At 36.4% G+C, this 18,528-nt stretch overlaps 1 protein-coding gene across 12 annotated transcripts in view; it reads right to left on the bottom strand.

The window, feature by feature from the left end:
* The window catches only part of IQSEC1 (IQ motif and Sec7 domain ArfGEF 1), a 258,195-nt gene that overhangs the window by 5,939 nt on the left and 233,728 nt on the right, over nt 1–18,528 (bottom strand). For 11 of the 12 annotated variants that reach the window (XM_072347516.1, XM_072347507.1, XM_072347508.1 and 8 more), the window contains 9 exons: nt 17,751–17,873; nt 16,853–17,019; nt 15,664–15,803; nt 14,881–14,910; nt 12,701–12,826; nt 11,124–11,223; nt 8,442–8,603; nt 7,079–7,255; nt 54–103 (listed from right to left, as the gene is read on the bottom strand). In XM_072347516.1, coding sequence (XP_072203617.1) covers nt 54–103; nt 7,079–7,255; nt 8,442–8,603; nt 11,124–11,223; nt 12,701–12,826; nt 14,881–14,910; nt 15,664–15,803; nt 16,853–17,019; nt 17,751–17,873 — 1,075 coding nt within the window. The remainder of the gene's footprint in view (nt 1–53; nt 104–7,078; nt 7,256–8,441; nt 8,604–11,123; nt 11,224–12,700; nt 12,827–14,880; nt 14,911–15,663; nt 15,804–16,852; nt 17,020–17,750; nt 17,874–18,528) is intronic. The other variant, XM_072347517.1, reaches the window with a different exon arrangement.

Below are 18,528 nucleotides of genomic sequence, written 5' to 3'. Positions count from 1 at the left end.
GTTTGAAATGCACATCATCACATCCAGCTAGACATCAGTAACTTCCTACTTACTTCCATATTGCTGTCTAGCGATCCTGCACTGCTGCGTCGCCCACGCTTGCCTGCCCAGGACATGCAACACCATAGATTAGAGACTGAGACAAGACCCGGGTGAAAAACAGCCGCTTTCCCTGAATCGCTAGAGGAGTCTCTAAATGCTACTAGGGGGCTGCAGGGGAATTAACATTGCACTGGACTGGTACAACAGCTACTAAGGCAGAAACTTAAGATTTTTAAGGCCATTAGTTAAATTAAGTTTCTGTATCTGACATTAACTTAGAAGGCACTTCTGCAGTGAATCAACTGTAAGTACTGGGCTGTAATACTGCAATTTGTACAACTCCTAAAACACATGTAACTCAACATCTACATTTAGCAGTAAGGTCATGATATTGACCAGCAACAATTTTAAGTTGTTCAGTTTCCTGGTATCTAATTCTTTATGAAGTTTTCCCTAAAGACCTGTTGATATGTATTCGTGGGGTGGCATTATCTTAAATGTATGATCTAACATTGGCATATTCTGAACTTCATTGTGGGGGAATGCTAGTGGCATCAGTTTCAGCATTTCAATTTTGAGCCTCAGTGGATTTCATATAATCTGCTTTCATGATGCTTTAAAACAAACTAAACTTAATTTTTTAAAATTAATAAATAAAACTGGAAACTGTCTTGACATTATGGCAGGATTTTGTTTGTTTAGCTGTGCAGTGCTTTAAGTTTGATGGACTTGTTTGCTTCAACGCTCACAGATTGCCCAAGTCATTAGCCTACAGCTACACATGAAATTTCAGGCTGCTTGCCTAAAGAGCCAGAATACCTCAGTGCTTATACATAGGACGCAAGATCCCAGATTTTATCTCATTTCAAAGGAGAGAGAATAGCCCATGGCTGCAGTGGAATTGAGCATTGCTTAGGAACGTTTCAATATACTTTACTGGAAAGGTGTACAAACAATGCTAATCTTTGAAGGATAGCCAGGTTCTCAAAGCTGCTGTAAAATTTGTATCTTTTTAGAAACATACGTTCTCTCAGTACAGCTGTTTTCCTGCAATACCAAGTATCAGTGAATCTCTACTCTGAGCTGTCAGGTCGCTGACTCCAGAATTTCCTACCCTAACAGGTGATTTTGGAGAGGAATGTGAGACTTTCAGAATCACTGACCCTATGAGCCACACATCCTCACCTTTAGAAGCCCCAAAGCCCTCTAATATCTGCTGTGTATCTCAGATAGTTCAGGAGAAGAACTTTGGGACTGGTTTGGTAGTGGTTCCTGGGAGGTTTGCCTTTGCTTTTTGACAAGTCCTTTCAGATACAAGTTTAGAACATCCACAAGTCTTATGGATCAGTCTGATCTAAGATTATAGCCCAAGACTACCGGATCTATGCACACAACTTTGACAGATTTGGTCATGGGATGCAGCCCTGCAATGCAACTTTCTTTTAAAAGCTACTGCTCTCTCTGGGCTATGGCAACATTTAATCCTCTCGTTATCACTGAGAGTTACTCACCAGTACAACCTCCTGCACTGACATTAAATTCTTTCGGTCATCTTGTGAGTCTGTTGGAATTTTGAGCAGCTCCCTCCAGACAGACTGTCATACATCTCTTGCTGCAAGTTTCACTCTCATCAAAATCACAACTGACCCTCTCAGGGTTATGGCAACACTTTACTTTCACTTCTAGTCAGGCTTTGATATTCTGCTGCTCTGCTAGTGGGATTAGTACTGATTAACACTGAAATAACTCTTGCTTGTTTACACAAAAACAGAAAGACAGCCATCTCTTAACTTAGCAGTGAATATTGCAAGTAAGACTGACAGTTGCCATAAGTCATTAGGTATGGCCAAAAATAAAAGAAAACAGGAAAATCTAATGCATTTTGCATATTGTGGGAGTGAAAGTACTTAAACGAAATAACCATGAATGCAGCATATATGGACAGAAAGAGACAGATGGATTTTTGCTTAGAATAACTTCAAGGCAAAGAAGTATGAGCCAAGAACAAATGGAAAATCCTATTTTAAATGCCCGTAATTTCCCGCAGATAGGCACTATCCCTACATAGAAAACTTGGTTTATTTTCTTGAAAACAAATTGAACCAATTCTGCATTGGCCTAGGGCACAACATGAAAGATATTAACTGAATCCTCCAGAGCACTCTCCTGTCAGTCCGTGTTTATACAAGACTGTACTCCAGCCTTTGAGATGGCAAACCATCTAAAATATGTCTTTCTAAAGCAGCAGTTCAAATTGCATTTCAGAAAGAAGGTGACTGTGCTAGAACTGTGCGTAAGAGTAACTCTGCTGGCTTAATAGCTTAGTACTGTGATACAAAACAAGGTGGTGCCTACTAAATCTGAAGATCACTTTTGCTTAATATATTCTGTTCCTCTGAAATTTTAAGATTGTTATTTAGTGTGGGTTTTAATTTATTTCAGTAATTCTGATTCATTCAAACAACTCACTGATGGTAGACACCAGGATTCTTTATCTAATGCAGTACAGTGATATAATGAAAATATACAATTTGGCTTTGTAGGTCTTGAAAAAAAAGTTTGGAAAAAAAAGTTTTAAATTGTCTTTTCAATAAAACAAACTAATTTAGCAGCTCTTGTAACAATGAGTCATTACACCAACCAACAGAGGCTATGAAATTATATTTACGGCAGCAGCAGCAGAATCTGCAGCCACCCAGCTACAGATAGAATGGAGGCCACCAACATAACTGGCCCAAAATTCTTTGAACAATATACTCTATGATAATCTACAGAGCCCACTTCTCAGGAAGCAATGTCTCTTTGTAACATTAATGTTTTCATCTTGTTTTCTGTGTCAGGCAACTGTAATCCTGAGATCACAGACCAACTGTGAAAACAGTTGCTTGGTTTCTTCAAAAAGATTATCTTCAAAATACTGATTAAGTTCCAGAATATGACCTTACCGACCTCCTTCACTGGAAAAGCAAATGCTGTCTTTTCCAGAAGACAGGAATGATATTGATACAAAGGTGGCCGTACACAGCGCAAGGTGTTTTTATACAATATATCCAGAGAATAATTAGGTGCTGACATAGACTTACAACAGAAAACCTTGATTCACAAAAATCTATTTTACTAAAAATTATTAAAGTATGTAGTGACCATTACTGCTGCTATTCCATTGAAGAAAAGGAAACTGAACAACAAAAACACGGGAAGACAAAGGGAAAACCTCTCCCTGCTCAGAAAACTCTTCTGGTAAGGGAGGAAAAGAATGCTGGTATCCTATGTTCTATAAGGTGCAGCAAAATCCATGGGGGAGGATGAAGATAGCCTAGTAACCTTGCCTGCATCAGATGAGGAAAGAGCCAAGGGAATGCGCCAGCTCATCACAGACTGAGTCAACAGATTAAGGGATTCTGTAATTGCATGAAGCCAGAGCCTCTTTAAGGGGATTAAAGTGCAGAAAAGTTTTGCAATCTTTTTTTAATTATAATTTACAATAAACTGTTCTGAAAATAAATAAATGAAACTGAATGTCTGTGGGGGAGAGATGGAGAAACTTTTTCCTCGTAATGTAGGAAGAAATATTTCAAAAAGTTAAAGGTCAACAAATGAGACTAAACGGAGTATATAGATAGAATTGTTTTAATGCTGGGACTGCTTTACTGCAAATGCTTTTAAAAGTGATCTCCACTGGTCTGTGATTGTTTTTAGACTGCTCAGGAGATTATGAGACACACGCTATTTATATTCATAGTAACCACTGTACCACCCTGCGCTTCTGTGCAGATTTCAGTGCACTGTAACTTTTTAACCAATACAATAAATATTATTTCCACCTCAAAAATTGAGAGTGAGGGGCATAAAGCTTGATTTCCACAACTGCTCACTGCTGTAAGCCTGATGTGAAAGAACTAGCTCGTACAGGAACAGAAATCTGGCATTCAGACTGATGAGCCCAAAGTCATCCAAGAAACCTGAGAGGCATACAGAATTGGAAACTCCCATAGCTTAATCCATGCTCTGCTTTGGCTAACAGATCAATCTTCCCATGTACTTAATGGCTACACTTTCCACATCTTCCTCGAAAACTCCTAATGAAATAATTATATTGTATAATATATATTGCATAAATGGTGAAAAGGTCGTAATTCTTCCAGATTTCACAAAACTCAGCTACAACTGCATTAGAATTTATTGTTTAATATTTTTATGTAAATTAAGAACTCCAAATTATGAAACAAAATCTCAGTTCTTCCTCAACTGTAGTTCAAGAACATCTAGTAAAAACAACTCTTTTCTTTTGAGAGAGAATAAAGCACAAATGCTTCTGACACATTCACACCTTCAAGCAGTTGGTTGCCACATTATGCTTTTTAGCCCTTGGCAGTAACTGTCAATCCACAGCAATCAATACTATCCACAAAATCAGGACCTGATTCACATCATTTTCACAACTATCATCTAAACTATCACGGCAAACACACAGAAGACTGACCTCAGAAAGTGGTTCCTGACATTCACTTTCTGACAGAGAAATCTTGTTTTTCTTTGCAGTTTACAGCTTAAGGGTCAGAATCATTTTGGTATCGACATTTATTAGATCTAAGCTTATCCATTCACACAGTTTTCCAAGGCAGAAATGTAAAGTCTGTTTCACAGTCACCATTCACTACTGTGACATCTAGTTGACAGTAATGGACTGTTCTGTGTTGTTTTATTAAATACAGTTTTGTCATATACGCACCAAATCAAAATGCTGTTCAATCAGATTCCCCTTTCCTTGAATCCATCTTTAACAATTTTTGATTTGCTTATACAATGCTCACTGGGCAGTTATCTGCCTTCTTGCAAACCAGGCAGTTCCAACATTAATTAGATTTATTTTTTAATGTAGAAAGGACCCCTTTGAAAATTCATTTCCATCCTACAGAAAGACACACACCCTAAATAGTCTCACTCCTCATTTCTCCCTGTTGATCCTGTGTTCTGTACCACAAAAAGAAGACCTGAGGCAACCTAACTGAGCAGCTCTTTACAGAAATACTCTCAAGTGACATTATCTGTGGGACACAGTAACCTGCTAACTGAAAGTGATGCATTTGTTACTCTGTGAATCATCTTTCCCATATCAAAACCAAGTCAGCCTCACATGTAAGCTAGTCCCTGAGAAAAGGTAGCAAATGTTGGTACAACTGCAGTAAAATTACCATATGAAGTAACAAAGCCAGTAACACGTCATTTTTCAAGTCAGTTGCACTGCACAAGACCAAACAGAAACTCTCCATAATTCTCAACTGGTTAAAATTAAGTTTAGTTGGGTTTAACAAACTCATTGATAAACCCTACAGTCTGTGAATGATTTCTATATTTTATCATGGAAAAAAAGTTATCTTCAGTAATAAGCATGCCAAATGTATGCATGTCCTGTTGAAAGGTGATGTTTTCATGATTATGAATACTTGTTTATTGCATAACACCCAGAACACGAATTTAAATTTATGGCAATGTTTGAATGACTGGGATGAAAAATTCCTTTGAGGTGAAAAAAAAATCGATCAGGATTTACATTTATGTGTAAACATACCTACTGAACTCACATATTTAACAGTATGGCAGTTCTCATTCTAGTGAAATAAAACAGAACAACAAAAAGGGATGATGGAAGTATCCTCAAATCTGAGATACAGTAGTGGTGAAGACTTAGTGGCTTGATCGAAAATCCATTGAAGCCAATCAGGCAAAAATATTCAACTTCATTTTAGATCAAGGCCCTAGGTTATTCGTATGAAGCAAATGGGCATGAGTATGAAAGTCTAAATGGAGAATAAAACAATTGAAAGAGCTTACTCTCTATATACTTGTATGCACATACATAGACCCACAAAACATTGCCTATAGTTTTAGTTTACAGTGATTTTATTTGTTGCACTGTAGCTAGAATCGATTCTTCAGTTTAAAAAGACAAATAGCATCTACTACCAAAGATAGACACAGTACTGAAATTATGACTATACTGAAAACCATCACTGCGATTAAAAGAACAAGTCAGATTAGGCAACACAGACTATGAACTAAAGAAAATAAAAAAATATAGTTGCTACTGTTTCCAGAAGCACTTTCTGAATACTGGGCATAGTGTTCAGATGTGACTTCTTGCAATGACAGGAATCACACTTAACACTGAAACACAAGCTTACTACCTGCGGTAGCCTGTATTACCATGGGTATGGCAGTTGTGCACTACACACACGAATCACAAAATAACACAAACCAAACTTTCCCCTGATTCTTCTTTAGCTACTAAGTCCCACCACCACTCCTTACCAGTCCTTAGCTATATTAATCAGCTAATGCATGTTAGAAACATGAGTGGTTTTGTGGGATATCAGTATTCTTTTCCAGAATGGTTTCTTTCATTATATTGGCAATAAAATTTCACAAGCACCTCTTTTACAAGAATTAGGAACTTTATCTTGAGTTGCAAGATAATAAAATAGAATCGGGGACACTATATAACTGAATTACATAGCTCTGAACAGAATTTAGTAGGGCTTCACTCAATTTCATTCATCAGTGTGGTAACACAGGTACACTTGAGCACAAAATACACAGAAAGCGATTATTACACAGAGACCAGTTTCTTTTTTTCTAAGCCTACTTTATCAAGGGAAGAAGCAAAGCAGAAGAAAAAGAGAAAGGTAAACTAAGTGGGTTACTCTTAGCGCAAGTCAACCGTTTTTTCTATAAAACACTTACAATTTTTCCACTGTCTTCACTCTCCTTTTAAAGTATATATAGCAATCTACAATGGTTTAAATGTTTTCAAATAATTGTGGCTCAACAGAACAAGGGTAAAAAAAAAAACAACAGAAATTAAACACAAAGTATGAAAGAGGAGCTATTAAAAATGTCTGAAGTTTCGGTGTTATTTTAAGTTACTCAAGTTTCAGTGTTCAGTTCTTAAAGCCTACTGTGAGCTGCGACTTATGCATAAATCACACATCTTTGCATGCAATAGTCAGAGCAAGGAGATAAAGGCAGTGCATACCTGCTTCAGACAGGTCTCTAAGGGAGCTGCTCAGTGCACTTCTTTTCAGCCCTTCCCCTGTAGCGTAGCTGTCATCCAGGCAGGCTCTGTTCAGCGTCCCATTGCCAGAATCTTTTTTCAGACTGGAGCACTGAGACATGCTTGGACGCACCACCCCCTTCTGTTTTTCTAGCTCAGCTGAAACAAAAGAGAATAATTTTTCAATTCATAGTTACTGGCTATAATGAAGCACATAGTAACATCACAATTTCTGTATGTGATCACATAAATACTCTGGATAAAAGCTAAGCGTTCATTTTTGCAGATGATGATAAATACAAGAGAGGAACTCCAGCTCTGTACCAACAGCCTTAAGGCACAATGTACAGGATGAAAGGCTATTGTTCTGTTGGAAAAACTGAAGATAAAATTGTGTGATTAGGCAGTCACATGAAATCCAGCAAAATATGTGGATTTGTATGAAAGCTACCTACTCACGAGCGTACAGGAATGTAAATGTAGAAGTGCAGGAAAATAAAAGCAGAATCACAGAATAGTTTGGATTTGAAGGGACCTTAAAGATAACTTAGTTCTAACTCCCTGCTCTCTTTAAATATTGAAAGGCCACAAGGTCTTCCCTGAGGCTTCTCTTCTCCGGGCTGAACAACCCCAATTCTCTTTAGCGTCTCTTCATAGGAGAGGTGCTCTAGTCCTCTGGAGATCCTTGAGGTTTCTTCTGGACCTGCTCCAACAGGTCCATATCCTTCTTATGCTGGAGGGGCCCAAAGCTGGGTGCAGCACTATGGGTGGTGTCTGACGAGCAAGTGCCACCTCCCTTGCCCTGCTGGCTGTGCTACTTTTGATGCAGCCCAGGATATGGTTGGCTTTTGGACTGCAAGTGCACTTTGTTGACTCACATTGAGTTTTTCCACAAATTAACATCCCCAAGTCATTCTCAGGGCTGCTTCTGCCTGTATTTGTGCAGAACCTTGCACTTGGCCATGTTGAATTTCCCAAAATTCGCATGGGCCCACCTCTTCAGCTTCTCAGGGTTTCTCTGCATGGCCTCTTTTCCCTCCAACATGTTGAAAAATACAGTGAAAATTATCTGAAGGGCCATCATGAAAAATTTCAGTCACATAATTTACTCTTTAATTTTTTACTGGAACTAAGACTACAAATTATAAATCCTTTGCAATTTACAGTTTGTCCAGGATAACTTTCCACTGCATCAATAATGTTCTAAATAACTGTAAATGAACCTAGATGAAGTTTAAGGGATCATTGGCTTTTTCTTCTTTTAGGAATAAAGCTGTGGGACAATAAAGATTTCCTTACTTTGGTTAGTTTGAAAATGCTCTACTATATGTACCTTTGTACTTACACTCTATTCTGTGCTTTTCCATTTCTTGAACCTCTGCAATTGACTCCCTCAAATCATCTGTAAACTTCTTCCTGTCCTGAGGATTTGGTGCATTGAAATTTATTAGTACTTTGATGTCTGCTCCTGGAACAGCTGATGTGAGTCGTATGCCATTGGGATAATCTAGAAGAAAGAGTGAATTAAAAATGTGAATACCAAAGCAAATTAACCTTGGTGGCAAAATCAGAGAAATAAAATTCAAAAGGTACAGAAAAACAAAAATCTCTAAGACATTATGGAACTGCCAAACTGTGGAGATACAGATTAAATACTGAAAGGCAATCTTTATGCAGCTATTATCCTTAAGGTATCATATACAATATAAAAGAAAAACTACAGAAAGAAAGAAAAATGTAGGGAGGTTGACAATTCTTATTTCATGGAACAGACCCCATTACCTAGCTTAATCAATTTAAGTTTTGCTGAGTAAAGACTACTCAAATATTTTTCAAGGACTTGAAACCGACTCGTCCTTTTAATTTAACATTACCATGAATACAGACACACAATAGCATGTAATGTAGCTTTTAATATTCCCTAGTAGGTTTGCATCCTGGTGACTCGTAGTAGAACAATCACTCCCTCAAGAACCAGTTGATGATGTAAGGTGTCTTCTCTCATAGCCATTAGGTTTCAACAGTATATAGACTTAAAATATTGAGTAGCAAGAGCAAATACTAGTCCATTCTAATAGCGTTCTCTCAGGTCAAAAAAGCTGCCAAGTACCCCAAGCTTCAAGGGACACAGAGGAAAAGGAGGGAGGAAGAATTTAGTTATTACCCCCAAATAGAGCCACATTAGCTACCTTCACAAAAGAATAAATAAACTACAAAACTACACATATTATACAAACAAAATGTCTTATTTCCAAATGATACTTTCCTACAACACATTGATTAATTATCAGGAAACATGGACATAAGTATTTATGGGTTTTAGATATACTCTCTCTAAAAAGATTTACTTGTCCTGAGTATTTTCAGTGATTTTGACTGAAAATGGAAAACGCATTCCCTGTAGTCTACTTATTTACTAGAGATAAATGACATCATTTCTCTTTTTGGAGCTCATTCACTCATCAACATAGCTGATTTCTATTATTAACCCAAATCATTTTGTTCAACCTCACTAGTATCCAAACCAGTATTTTTGTTTCTTCTCCCCTAATTATGCTAGATTTTATTCACTTAAAATCATCTGATCCTGAAAGCCACTACATACTACATATACTACATACTACATACAGCCACTACATACATACATAATGAATGGCACGATGGCTCTGGCCAAGATAACCTAAATCTTGACTGGGACAGGGAAAATGGAAATGATCAATTTTACGAATCAGACAAGAACAATACTTCTCTTTCCCAAGTGAAAAATCACTACATCCTACACAAGAGACAGCAAAAGTAGAAGTACAATCAGCTGACTTGTTCAACACCTTCTGGAATGTCTTACCTGAGAAACCCAGATACATCTACTGAAGTGACTCAGTGAAATGCCTACAGCTTGCCTGCAAGAATTAAATCCTTTTCTCCAGGTCTCACTATAGATATTTATAAGTTTACTTGAATAAACTGCTCCTACTTGGTATGCTTATGGAGTTTTTATTTTCATTTTTATTTGTTAACTGAATTCAGAGGAAATAAATATTCTTCTATTTATAATAGAATCCAGTACAGAAATATTTGCTGTTCCTCTGTAAAAATGAATTTTATATTATATAAAATGTGCATTAGAAAGAAAGAACACATTTGAATAAAAATAATTCACAGGCTACATCACTGCTATGAGGCCTTCTCATTCAAACTCTCCAGATGCTTTGACTCATAAAAAACAGTAATTTCTTTTGAGTGAGATGAGCACTGGAGCGCATTTTCAAGGACAAATGAATACAAGAGCTTTTCACAAGAGAAAAGCACAGGAACTACTGAATGTCAAACTGAAATGTATCCAATTTATCATGAAAGTCGAGGTTTCATCAAACGGACCGTCTCCCTATGAACCATGCAAACAACTGTGCTTAGCCACATTATTACTGATACTGCCTCTGGCTTTAAAATCTGCAGGAGTATGAGCAAAACACTACCTTTTTGTTGGGCTGTTGCCTGCTAAGAATGAGAAAGCATTAGGGAATACTGGATTGATGCAGATTTCAGCTGACATAAACAAAAAGGTGGCAGAAAATGCAAACTTTAATCCAGAATCTCTGCCTAATTCTGTCTGGATTTATATTTGAGTATGTATTAAACCAAGGCAAGACCAAATCAGGAAAATATATGAAACAGTGTCTTAAATTATAAAAAGCACTATAATAGTCTTTATTATCATAAACTGAGTTCCAGCTAATCGTACAATTGATTCAGCAACATTTACAATATATTTGCTTCTTTACAACCATTCCATTATCTAGAAGTGTTCACAAAACACATTTGTGTAGGTCTGGCTTCTGACAACTATCAGTCTAACAGCAGTCTTTGTATGCTGACACCAGGCTGGAATCTTCAGGCCTAAATTCAACTCACAGCAATTTTATTCCTGAATTTAGAATCAAGTCATGTCCATCCCTTTGTTTCATACCATTTTTATTTTTATTTTTAATAAATAGATGGATCATCTAAACAGAGAGAAAAGACTTACACTGGTTCTCGAAAAGAAGAACTTGCATGCCATAGAGGGAAAAGGACTGTCGAAAGCTGTATGTAACAGAGTTCTTCTTCTTTTGAAATATCTTGGTCACCTAAAAGTTATCAAATAAATAAAGTGAAATATCCATTTTACCATTCATTTATAACCTGCTAGCAAAAATTAACTTGCTTTTTCTTTCTTTTTTCATAATTCAACTTATGTATTTAATCTGCTGCTTTATTGTACACTGTGCGTGATAGGAAAAACATATATTTTTAAATCATCTTTTTAAAAAAATTAACTGCTACCACACTTTCCTTCGTGTTTTCTTACAGTTTAACTACAAACAGCCCATTGGGATGGAATTCTCCACCCAAGTTTAATTCTTAGCCCTTCTTCTCACCTGCATTGTGATCTTCCAAGCCTGTTCCACTTCTGTACACCTCCAAATATTGTCTCACCCCATCTCATCCAAAGAAGCCATGTTTTCCCCTATCAGCCCCTAACTGAACAAAAGCTCCAAGTTCTGTGGATACCTTTACTTTTTGCTACAACACAAGTAATACAACCCTACTTACATCAGTTCTGGGGTTCTCCTAGGTAGTGAATGGAATCACTCTCCAATATCGAGAGATTTATTTTTAATAGTTCTTTCTAATTTTTGCTTTTTCTGTAGCATTTTATTAAAACTAACAGATTATTTCTACACTACTTACAGAAAATTCTGATAAAATTACAGGCATCTAAGTAGATGATAAAAATGAACAAGAAGTTGGCAGCCTGAAGATGACAGCACTTCACCAATTTACATCCAAACTCACATTTACATATCCTATTCCCTTTTCAGTGACTAAACATGCTTGGCTTATACAACATCCATGACAACCACAGTAATACATGATCTTGTTTTTCTGCGAGTAACTGGAATTCATTATTTATTGAAGGGAGACATTCCTTAGAGATATAGTTAAGCTAGAGTTTATTTCTGTTTTTATAAGAAGAGCTATTGTATTAAAGTACTTTCTTATGCTCAAGTGCAACAACCAGTAAAAGGCTCCCATTTAAAAATAGTTTATATACAGTGAAGAAAACTAAGAAAATTTAAATATTAATCATTCTGAGATTGCTGGAGTTCAGAGTAAAAGATATTTATTTCTAGGAATGTGCATGCACTTATTGCTGCTGACTTCATAGAGGCAGGCATTTCTGAATACCACACTAGAAGTCTTTCCAATCCCAGAGGTAGATAAAGCATACGCTGGAAAGGAGAAAAAAGCCATTTGTCCCCCAGAGTTCTCCAGAAAAAAAATCTGTTAGCTTTCATAAGCAGTAGGTAAAAATGCCATGAATAACCCAGTGATAGTTCAGTAGAGGCCTCCCACATCATAGTCCTTACTCCTACACACCTATGAGAATAACAGGCAAAAGTTTGTTTCCGTGTTAAACACGTGAGCAGAATAAGTCTTGTAACACAATCAGGTTTAATGCTGAGTAAAAAGAAAAAACAGTCCTCTCTGAATCTTTGCATTAGCAAAGGTGATCTTACAAAACAAAATGAAACAAGACCCCCTGAAACTGAAAATACGTACCACAAGAAGGTCATTAAATAAAAATATTTCTCGCTGGTGCAACCCAAGCTTCTGAGGTTTATTCGGATCAGGAACTTCAAAGAGTCTACAGTAGCAAACAAGCCTTCGGTGGGGTAGGGAGAGGACCTATGGTAATACAAAAGTTCATGGTTACTATAGCAATATTAAGTCAATGAAGAGGACCTTTCATACCCAGAGTCTTTTATGAATAATTCAAATACCTTTTACCTCTAAGACCATTACACTTTTTTAGTAAAGTAGGTACAAAACAACAACATAAAAATATATCCTACAAACTGCAGGACATTCAAACTTTGACAACATTCTTATATTATTTGGATGCCAGTGGCTGGCTTATTAGGGGGAGAGCCTTACTTTGTGAAACAATAAAACTTTAACAGAACTCAAGAAAAGCTCATAGCAAATTATATGTGCTTTCCTGATCATTTTTACATATCAATATGTAAAACAAGCTTTTGTGAGATGACAAATTCAGTAACATTGTAGATTCCTTTCTGCCAGCCACTGAGGTAAGTCAGTTTTTTCATTCTCTGATACCAAGGAAAAGGTGACACGAGGATATTAAATGCATTTTCAGGATGGTTCATTTTCTCATGCCAGTGACAAAACCAAGAATTATGTTCCATTTTTTATTGGAAATGCCTGCTGAATCTATCTCCAAAGGAGATAGTGAGTGAGATATGCTTCTTTCAAATGCAAAAGATTATGCTTTGTTAACAATATTAAAAGTAACCCTTTAAACTTTCAAGTAGAGAATATTCTTTGGTAACTGGACACATTTCACATTTATATCTTATATTTTCCTATAATTCCTGATTCTGCATAGGAATGATGACACTTACTAGACAAACAAAAGCAGACTACCAATGTTGCTTCTTCCTCTATCTGAGCAGGAATAAAGAGTTGAGTGGGAAAAAGCTTAGGGTTTTTTTCATTTGCCTTTATTCCTGATTGTTATCACTTCGTACGGTGACAATTCAATTCTCCTTCCCAAATTAAATGATAGCTGCTATTAACAGACAAAATGCTAATAGGATTTAATTTATCTATGGCATTAGCTTAATTACACATCCTCCTTGGACTTGCAAGGAGAAGGAATTTAGAAAATGTATCTGATATTTTCTAAAGGAGCTGATGTTGTGAAGAATGCTGGAGAAATCTATTTTCAGACTGACTGTTCTGGTAATTGAACAGTTTATGGGGGTTCTCAGTGAAAAGAAGCAGGAATAAAAGTTGCATGTCCTCATTGCTCCCTGCCTTCCAGTCCATGGCAGACTTAAATTTGCTACTGCAACATGAGGGTTATTACCCAGGCTATGAACGTGCAAACAACTACAGCGAGTTTGGTATTGAAATTTAACTTTAAAAAATGTTTTCACTCATAGCAATGGATGATCCTGTAAGATTCCCTTCCTCCACGCTTCACAGAGGTAACATCTTTCAGTTGGTTTTTACAATACAGTGATACTGTTAGACATGCAACCATGGAACAACACGTACTTCACTTAGGAATAGATAGCTAACTCAGAATGCTTTTAATTACTTACACAGCAAAAACATAAAGTAAGAAACAGAAGGCAAACAAATGGAATTTTAATGTAACTTCCTGGATTGTCCTGAGTGAGGATGCCAACACACAGCACAATATATTGATAAAATCATAATTGATTAAAAGAAGTCATTAGGATATATTTTAGTTTTAGAGATGCTATTGAACACGTCTGAAAGCTGAAATTAGTATCTTCTACGTCAATCTACCTCTCACAAGAGAACAGTTAACATAAATGCAATATCTTTCTAGAGCCTCATTCAATATCAAAATGGACAAGAAATAACAAAAAATAATAAACACACTGGAAACCAGCTGTAAATTTGCTTGCTCGTTTACTTATTATTCTTTACTGGCTATTTAATGCCTATAGTGATAGCAGCATTTGAAATACACAAAATGAGTACTATAAACTGCAGGCAGTAAATTAAAGTGTTGCTGGTAAACATATTTGTAAGGAAATCTTCATACTTTGCAGAGTTATTACAACAAGAGGGAAATATTTGCTTGGTAGAAGCCCAATTTTTGAAAATGCTAAAATGTAACAGAGTGCATCGTCACCACTTAAAACAACTACAAACTTTGAATGAATATGAGAAAAAATACCTACACAACCAAGTCCATGATGCAGAGATCCAATCTACAGTAGAAAGACATATACAAGTTCATTAAACTTCAGAGAAACACAGTACTGTATCATAGCAAGTAAATACGTCACGGTCTTACTATGACTAAATGCCTATAAAGTAAAAACAAATATTTCTATCAATAAAGACTACTGGCTATTTCCTATGTTTTCTTTCACACAGTTAAAAAAGAATCTCAGTAGAAGATCCTTGATCCTAGGACTTCCTTGTGGCATTGTTTTTCCCCTCAGCAAAGCATGAGGTATCTCAGGATACTCAAAACCAGCATTAGAATTCCTTGGACCCGATTTCCAGATAAGTTCTCTGACAAAATGACATGATCTCCTCTTACAAATACCAGCTCACCGAGCTAGCTGCAAAGCTCAGAAAGACGTGGATATGAATAGAAGTTCTCTGCTACCCTTTGTAAATTCTGGAGTCATAACTGATAGCATAAATGTTGTAATATGATTCTCTATAACATCACATTTTACTGAGAGAAAATGTTGGGAAAATATCTTAAATCATGTTTATGATTTGCAATGTCATTATTCACAACTATCAGACTAAACCAGATTTGTCTGTACTGTGAATATTCTAAAATAAAAGACAATCTTATAATAATTTATTATTTTGACAGTTTCAACTTTCTGCTTTTTAATAACCAAATTAAACATCTGAGCAATGTAATTATGTATTCTCCTATGCTGTGCATTGCCCTACATCTCCTTACTATGTAGCAATTTACATTCTGGGCAAAGACTTACAGGTTTCTTTCCTACTATGAGCTTTTCAACCTTCTGGACTTGGGACACATGGTCCTCATTTGTCTTCAGTTCCCGCTTGCGGATCCGCTCATAAATCCCAATCAGCATTTCTCGAGGGATATCTTCACCATCATCCACACCTACAGAATCCAACAGTTTTATGATCAGTTGGTTTTGATTCATAGCTATTGCACATCTCCCATGCTGTTCTTGGGCCCAGCTTACCCACATGGCATCAGTCGTGTAGCTGTGTAGTGAAGCACTGAGTTTTGCTCATATGCTTGCTATCTCCATACAACAAGGCACTGATCAAAATCAAACTATTAGGTTTATTTTTCTATTTTTAAATCATTAATCTAAAACTAATCCCTAAAACGGCTAATTTTCAATGCAAAATATTTTTTCTCTTTACATTTCCTCTGCTTAAAGCTCTAATGAATTAAGTAACTCTTCAGACATAAAAACGTCTGTATACCTCAGAACAGTATAGCCCCTGCCCCAGTATTAGTCAACATTGCTCTCAGATTCATTTCTACAAGACAACCTTATGAATAACATATAAAATTAATTTAACCAGCATTTCCCGTATAATTGCAAAAGTAATTAATTTAGCCTGGAAAAAACAGATCAACAGAACGGCCTATTTACTATGTCACTATTTAGCACAGCGTGACTGTCATCAGCATACAAGCATCCCAACAAATGCCTGGAAGTTGAAAGCTTGGTCATGCGTTTTTAACAGCATTGGAAAGAGTCTGATTTCAGTAAGTGACTGAAAGCTAGCATTTCTGGGACAGGGACATGCATGGTTATTTTTTCACACTAGTTTTAAAGCAATAACCTATTACTTCACAGTCAGAAGTGTGCACAGAAGTTGCTATCTTTATGAGTTGTCCTTGGACTTTGTGAAGGGTTTAAGTGTGGCAAATTTCAATTGCATTTAAAAATCTGAGGCACTGGATAGTTCCGAATACATGGTAATGCTAACTTTTCAGCTATGCTGAAAGAAATGAGAATAAAAGGGCTGCCAATACATCTCCTCAAGAAAGACAAGATAAAAGTGACAAAATGCTGTATGTTTTGTTCTGCTTTCAGTACTGCAAAAATATCTCAAACCTTCACAAGTGATGGTGATTTTAGAAGTCAGGAGAGATCAGCAGAAACAAGCCCCCTGTTAGAGCTGTCTTACCCCTGAGGTTCTTGACAAAATCTTCTAGCTTCATTTTCCGTTCTGGTTTCACATTTGGGCTGTACATATCTGTGTTCAGCAGTATAATGGCAAAAGCTAGAATGAAGATGGTGTCAGGATTCCTGAACTGTCTCACAACTCCTGGATTGCAGATGCAGTAACGTTGGCTGTAAAAAAGGAGAGAGGGGAAAGCTCTCAGTGCTATGAATTAATATAATTTCACCACATAAACCAACTGCTACGTTCCAGAGGCTGTGCAATTATTCACGTTCTCTACACACATTTTGTTTTCCATCCTCACATTTTTATAAGCCTATCCTAGAATAATTGAAGGCTTTTGGCTTTTACTGCCTTTTTAACTTCTTTTCTTAGCACAGATCCTGAGCTCCACTAACTTCAGCTTTTTTATTTTCAGTAACAGTCACTGACACCAATTTAGAACACAGCACTGATTTTAGCTTACTGCTGGTTTACATCTGCCCAACATTAATAAATTAATGCTCTTTATTCTGCTCTTTTTAAAATGCTTAATGAAAGGTTAAAAGCAAATAGACTCTAAAAAGTAAACGGACATATAATTTTACTCATATAAAATGCAAATATTATATGCAATTATATTGATAGTGATATTTAAAAACACCTTATATTTCTTTTTAACTGATGCAGAGCCTTCTTCATTACTGCTAATAAGTTACATGAACAGCAGTAGCAAATAAAACTTCCTATTTTCATACTTTTTGAAACTACCACAAACAATGTGCTGTGTTTGAGACTGTACTTGGCTCACAAGTGCGAATATGCAAGAAAATAACTTTGACTCAATTTCCCCAGTTCTCCAGTCTGACAGATAGACAATAGCAAGTTCCTCGTGACTGAATAATTTATTTCAGTGTTATACCTAAAAGCTTCAATGAGCCGTTCTACTTTCTGGGCTTCTCCTTGAACACGGATATGAGCCTGAAATTTCCTGAGCGCTTCATCCAGTTCCATTGTTGAGAAGTCCATCTCGTCCACAACACAACTAGGATAAAAACAAAAGCCGCTGGGTCATTTCATTTCGAACAGTGCAGCACTTAAGGTAAGATTTTGAGACCAAAAAGCCTTTTATGGAGTTTTTTGAAACCCCTCAGCAGCAACTGCAATAACTGTAGGTGAATTATGAGGGAAAGATTGCAAAGAACAGATCAATGAGAAAATGTACCTGTAAGGAGGCTCTTATCTGTGGTTGGGTTTTTGTTTTTTTTTCTATTTAGCAGTAGAGTTGCTAGAGTGACAAATGTCTGACTAATCAAAGCAACATGTCATTGTCAGGAATAATAATTGGGTTTATACTTCCTGGCCAACCAATTATTATTAGCCAGTGTCTACAATAAAGAGTTTACATTTTTCAAGGTATCAAATTTTGCAGCTAGTGCAATCATCTGTACCAAATGGTTACGTCTAGGAATGTTCTTATATACTGAGAAAAAAATTAATCTTAATACACATCTGCTACTGCTGTAATTCTCATCTCCCCATCATTTTCCATGTCTTTCAGGTAACATTTACGGAAAAATAATTCTTTCCTTGCTCTGAAAATACAGTGCTGACAAAAAATAAAAAAGAACCAGTTAAATATAATCAACAGTGTGAACTGTGTCATTCCAACACTTTGTTTAAAGACTGCTTTAAAATCA

Source organism: Excalfactoria chinensis, chromosome 12, assembly GCF_039878825.1.
Source record: "Excalfactoria chinensis isolate bCotChi1 chromosome 12, bCotChi1.hap2, whole genome shotgun sequence".
Classification (NCBI taxonomy): Eukaryota; Metazoa; Chordata; class Aves; order Galliformes; family Phasianidae; genus Excalfactoria; species Excalfactoria chinensis.
This window is presented reverse-complemented; position numbering and strand designations above follow the sequence as displayed.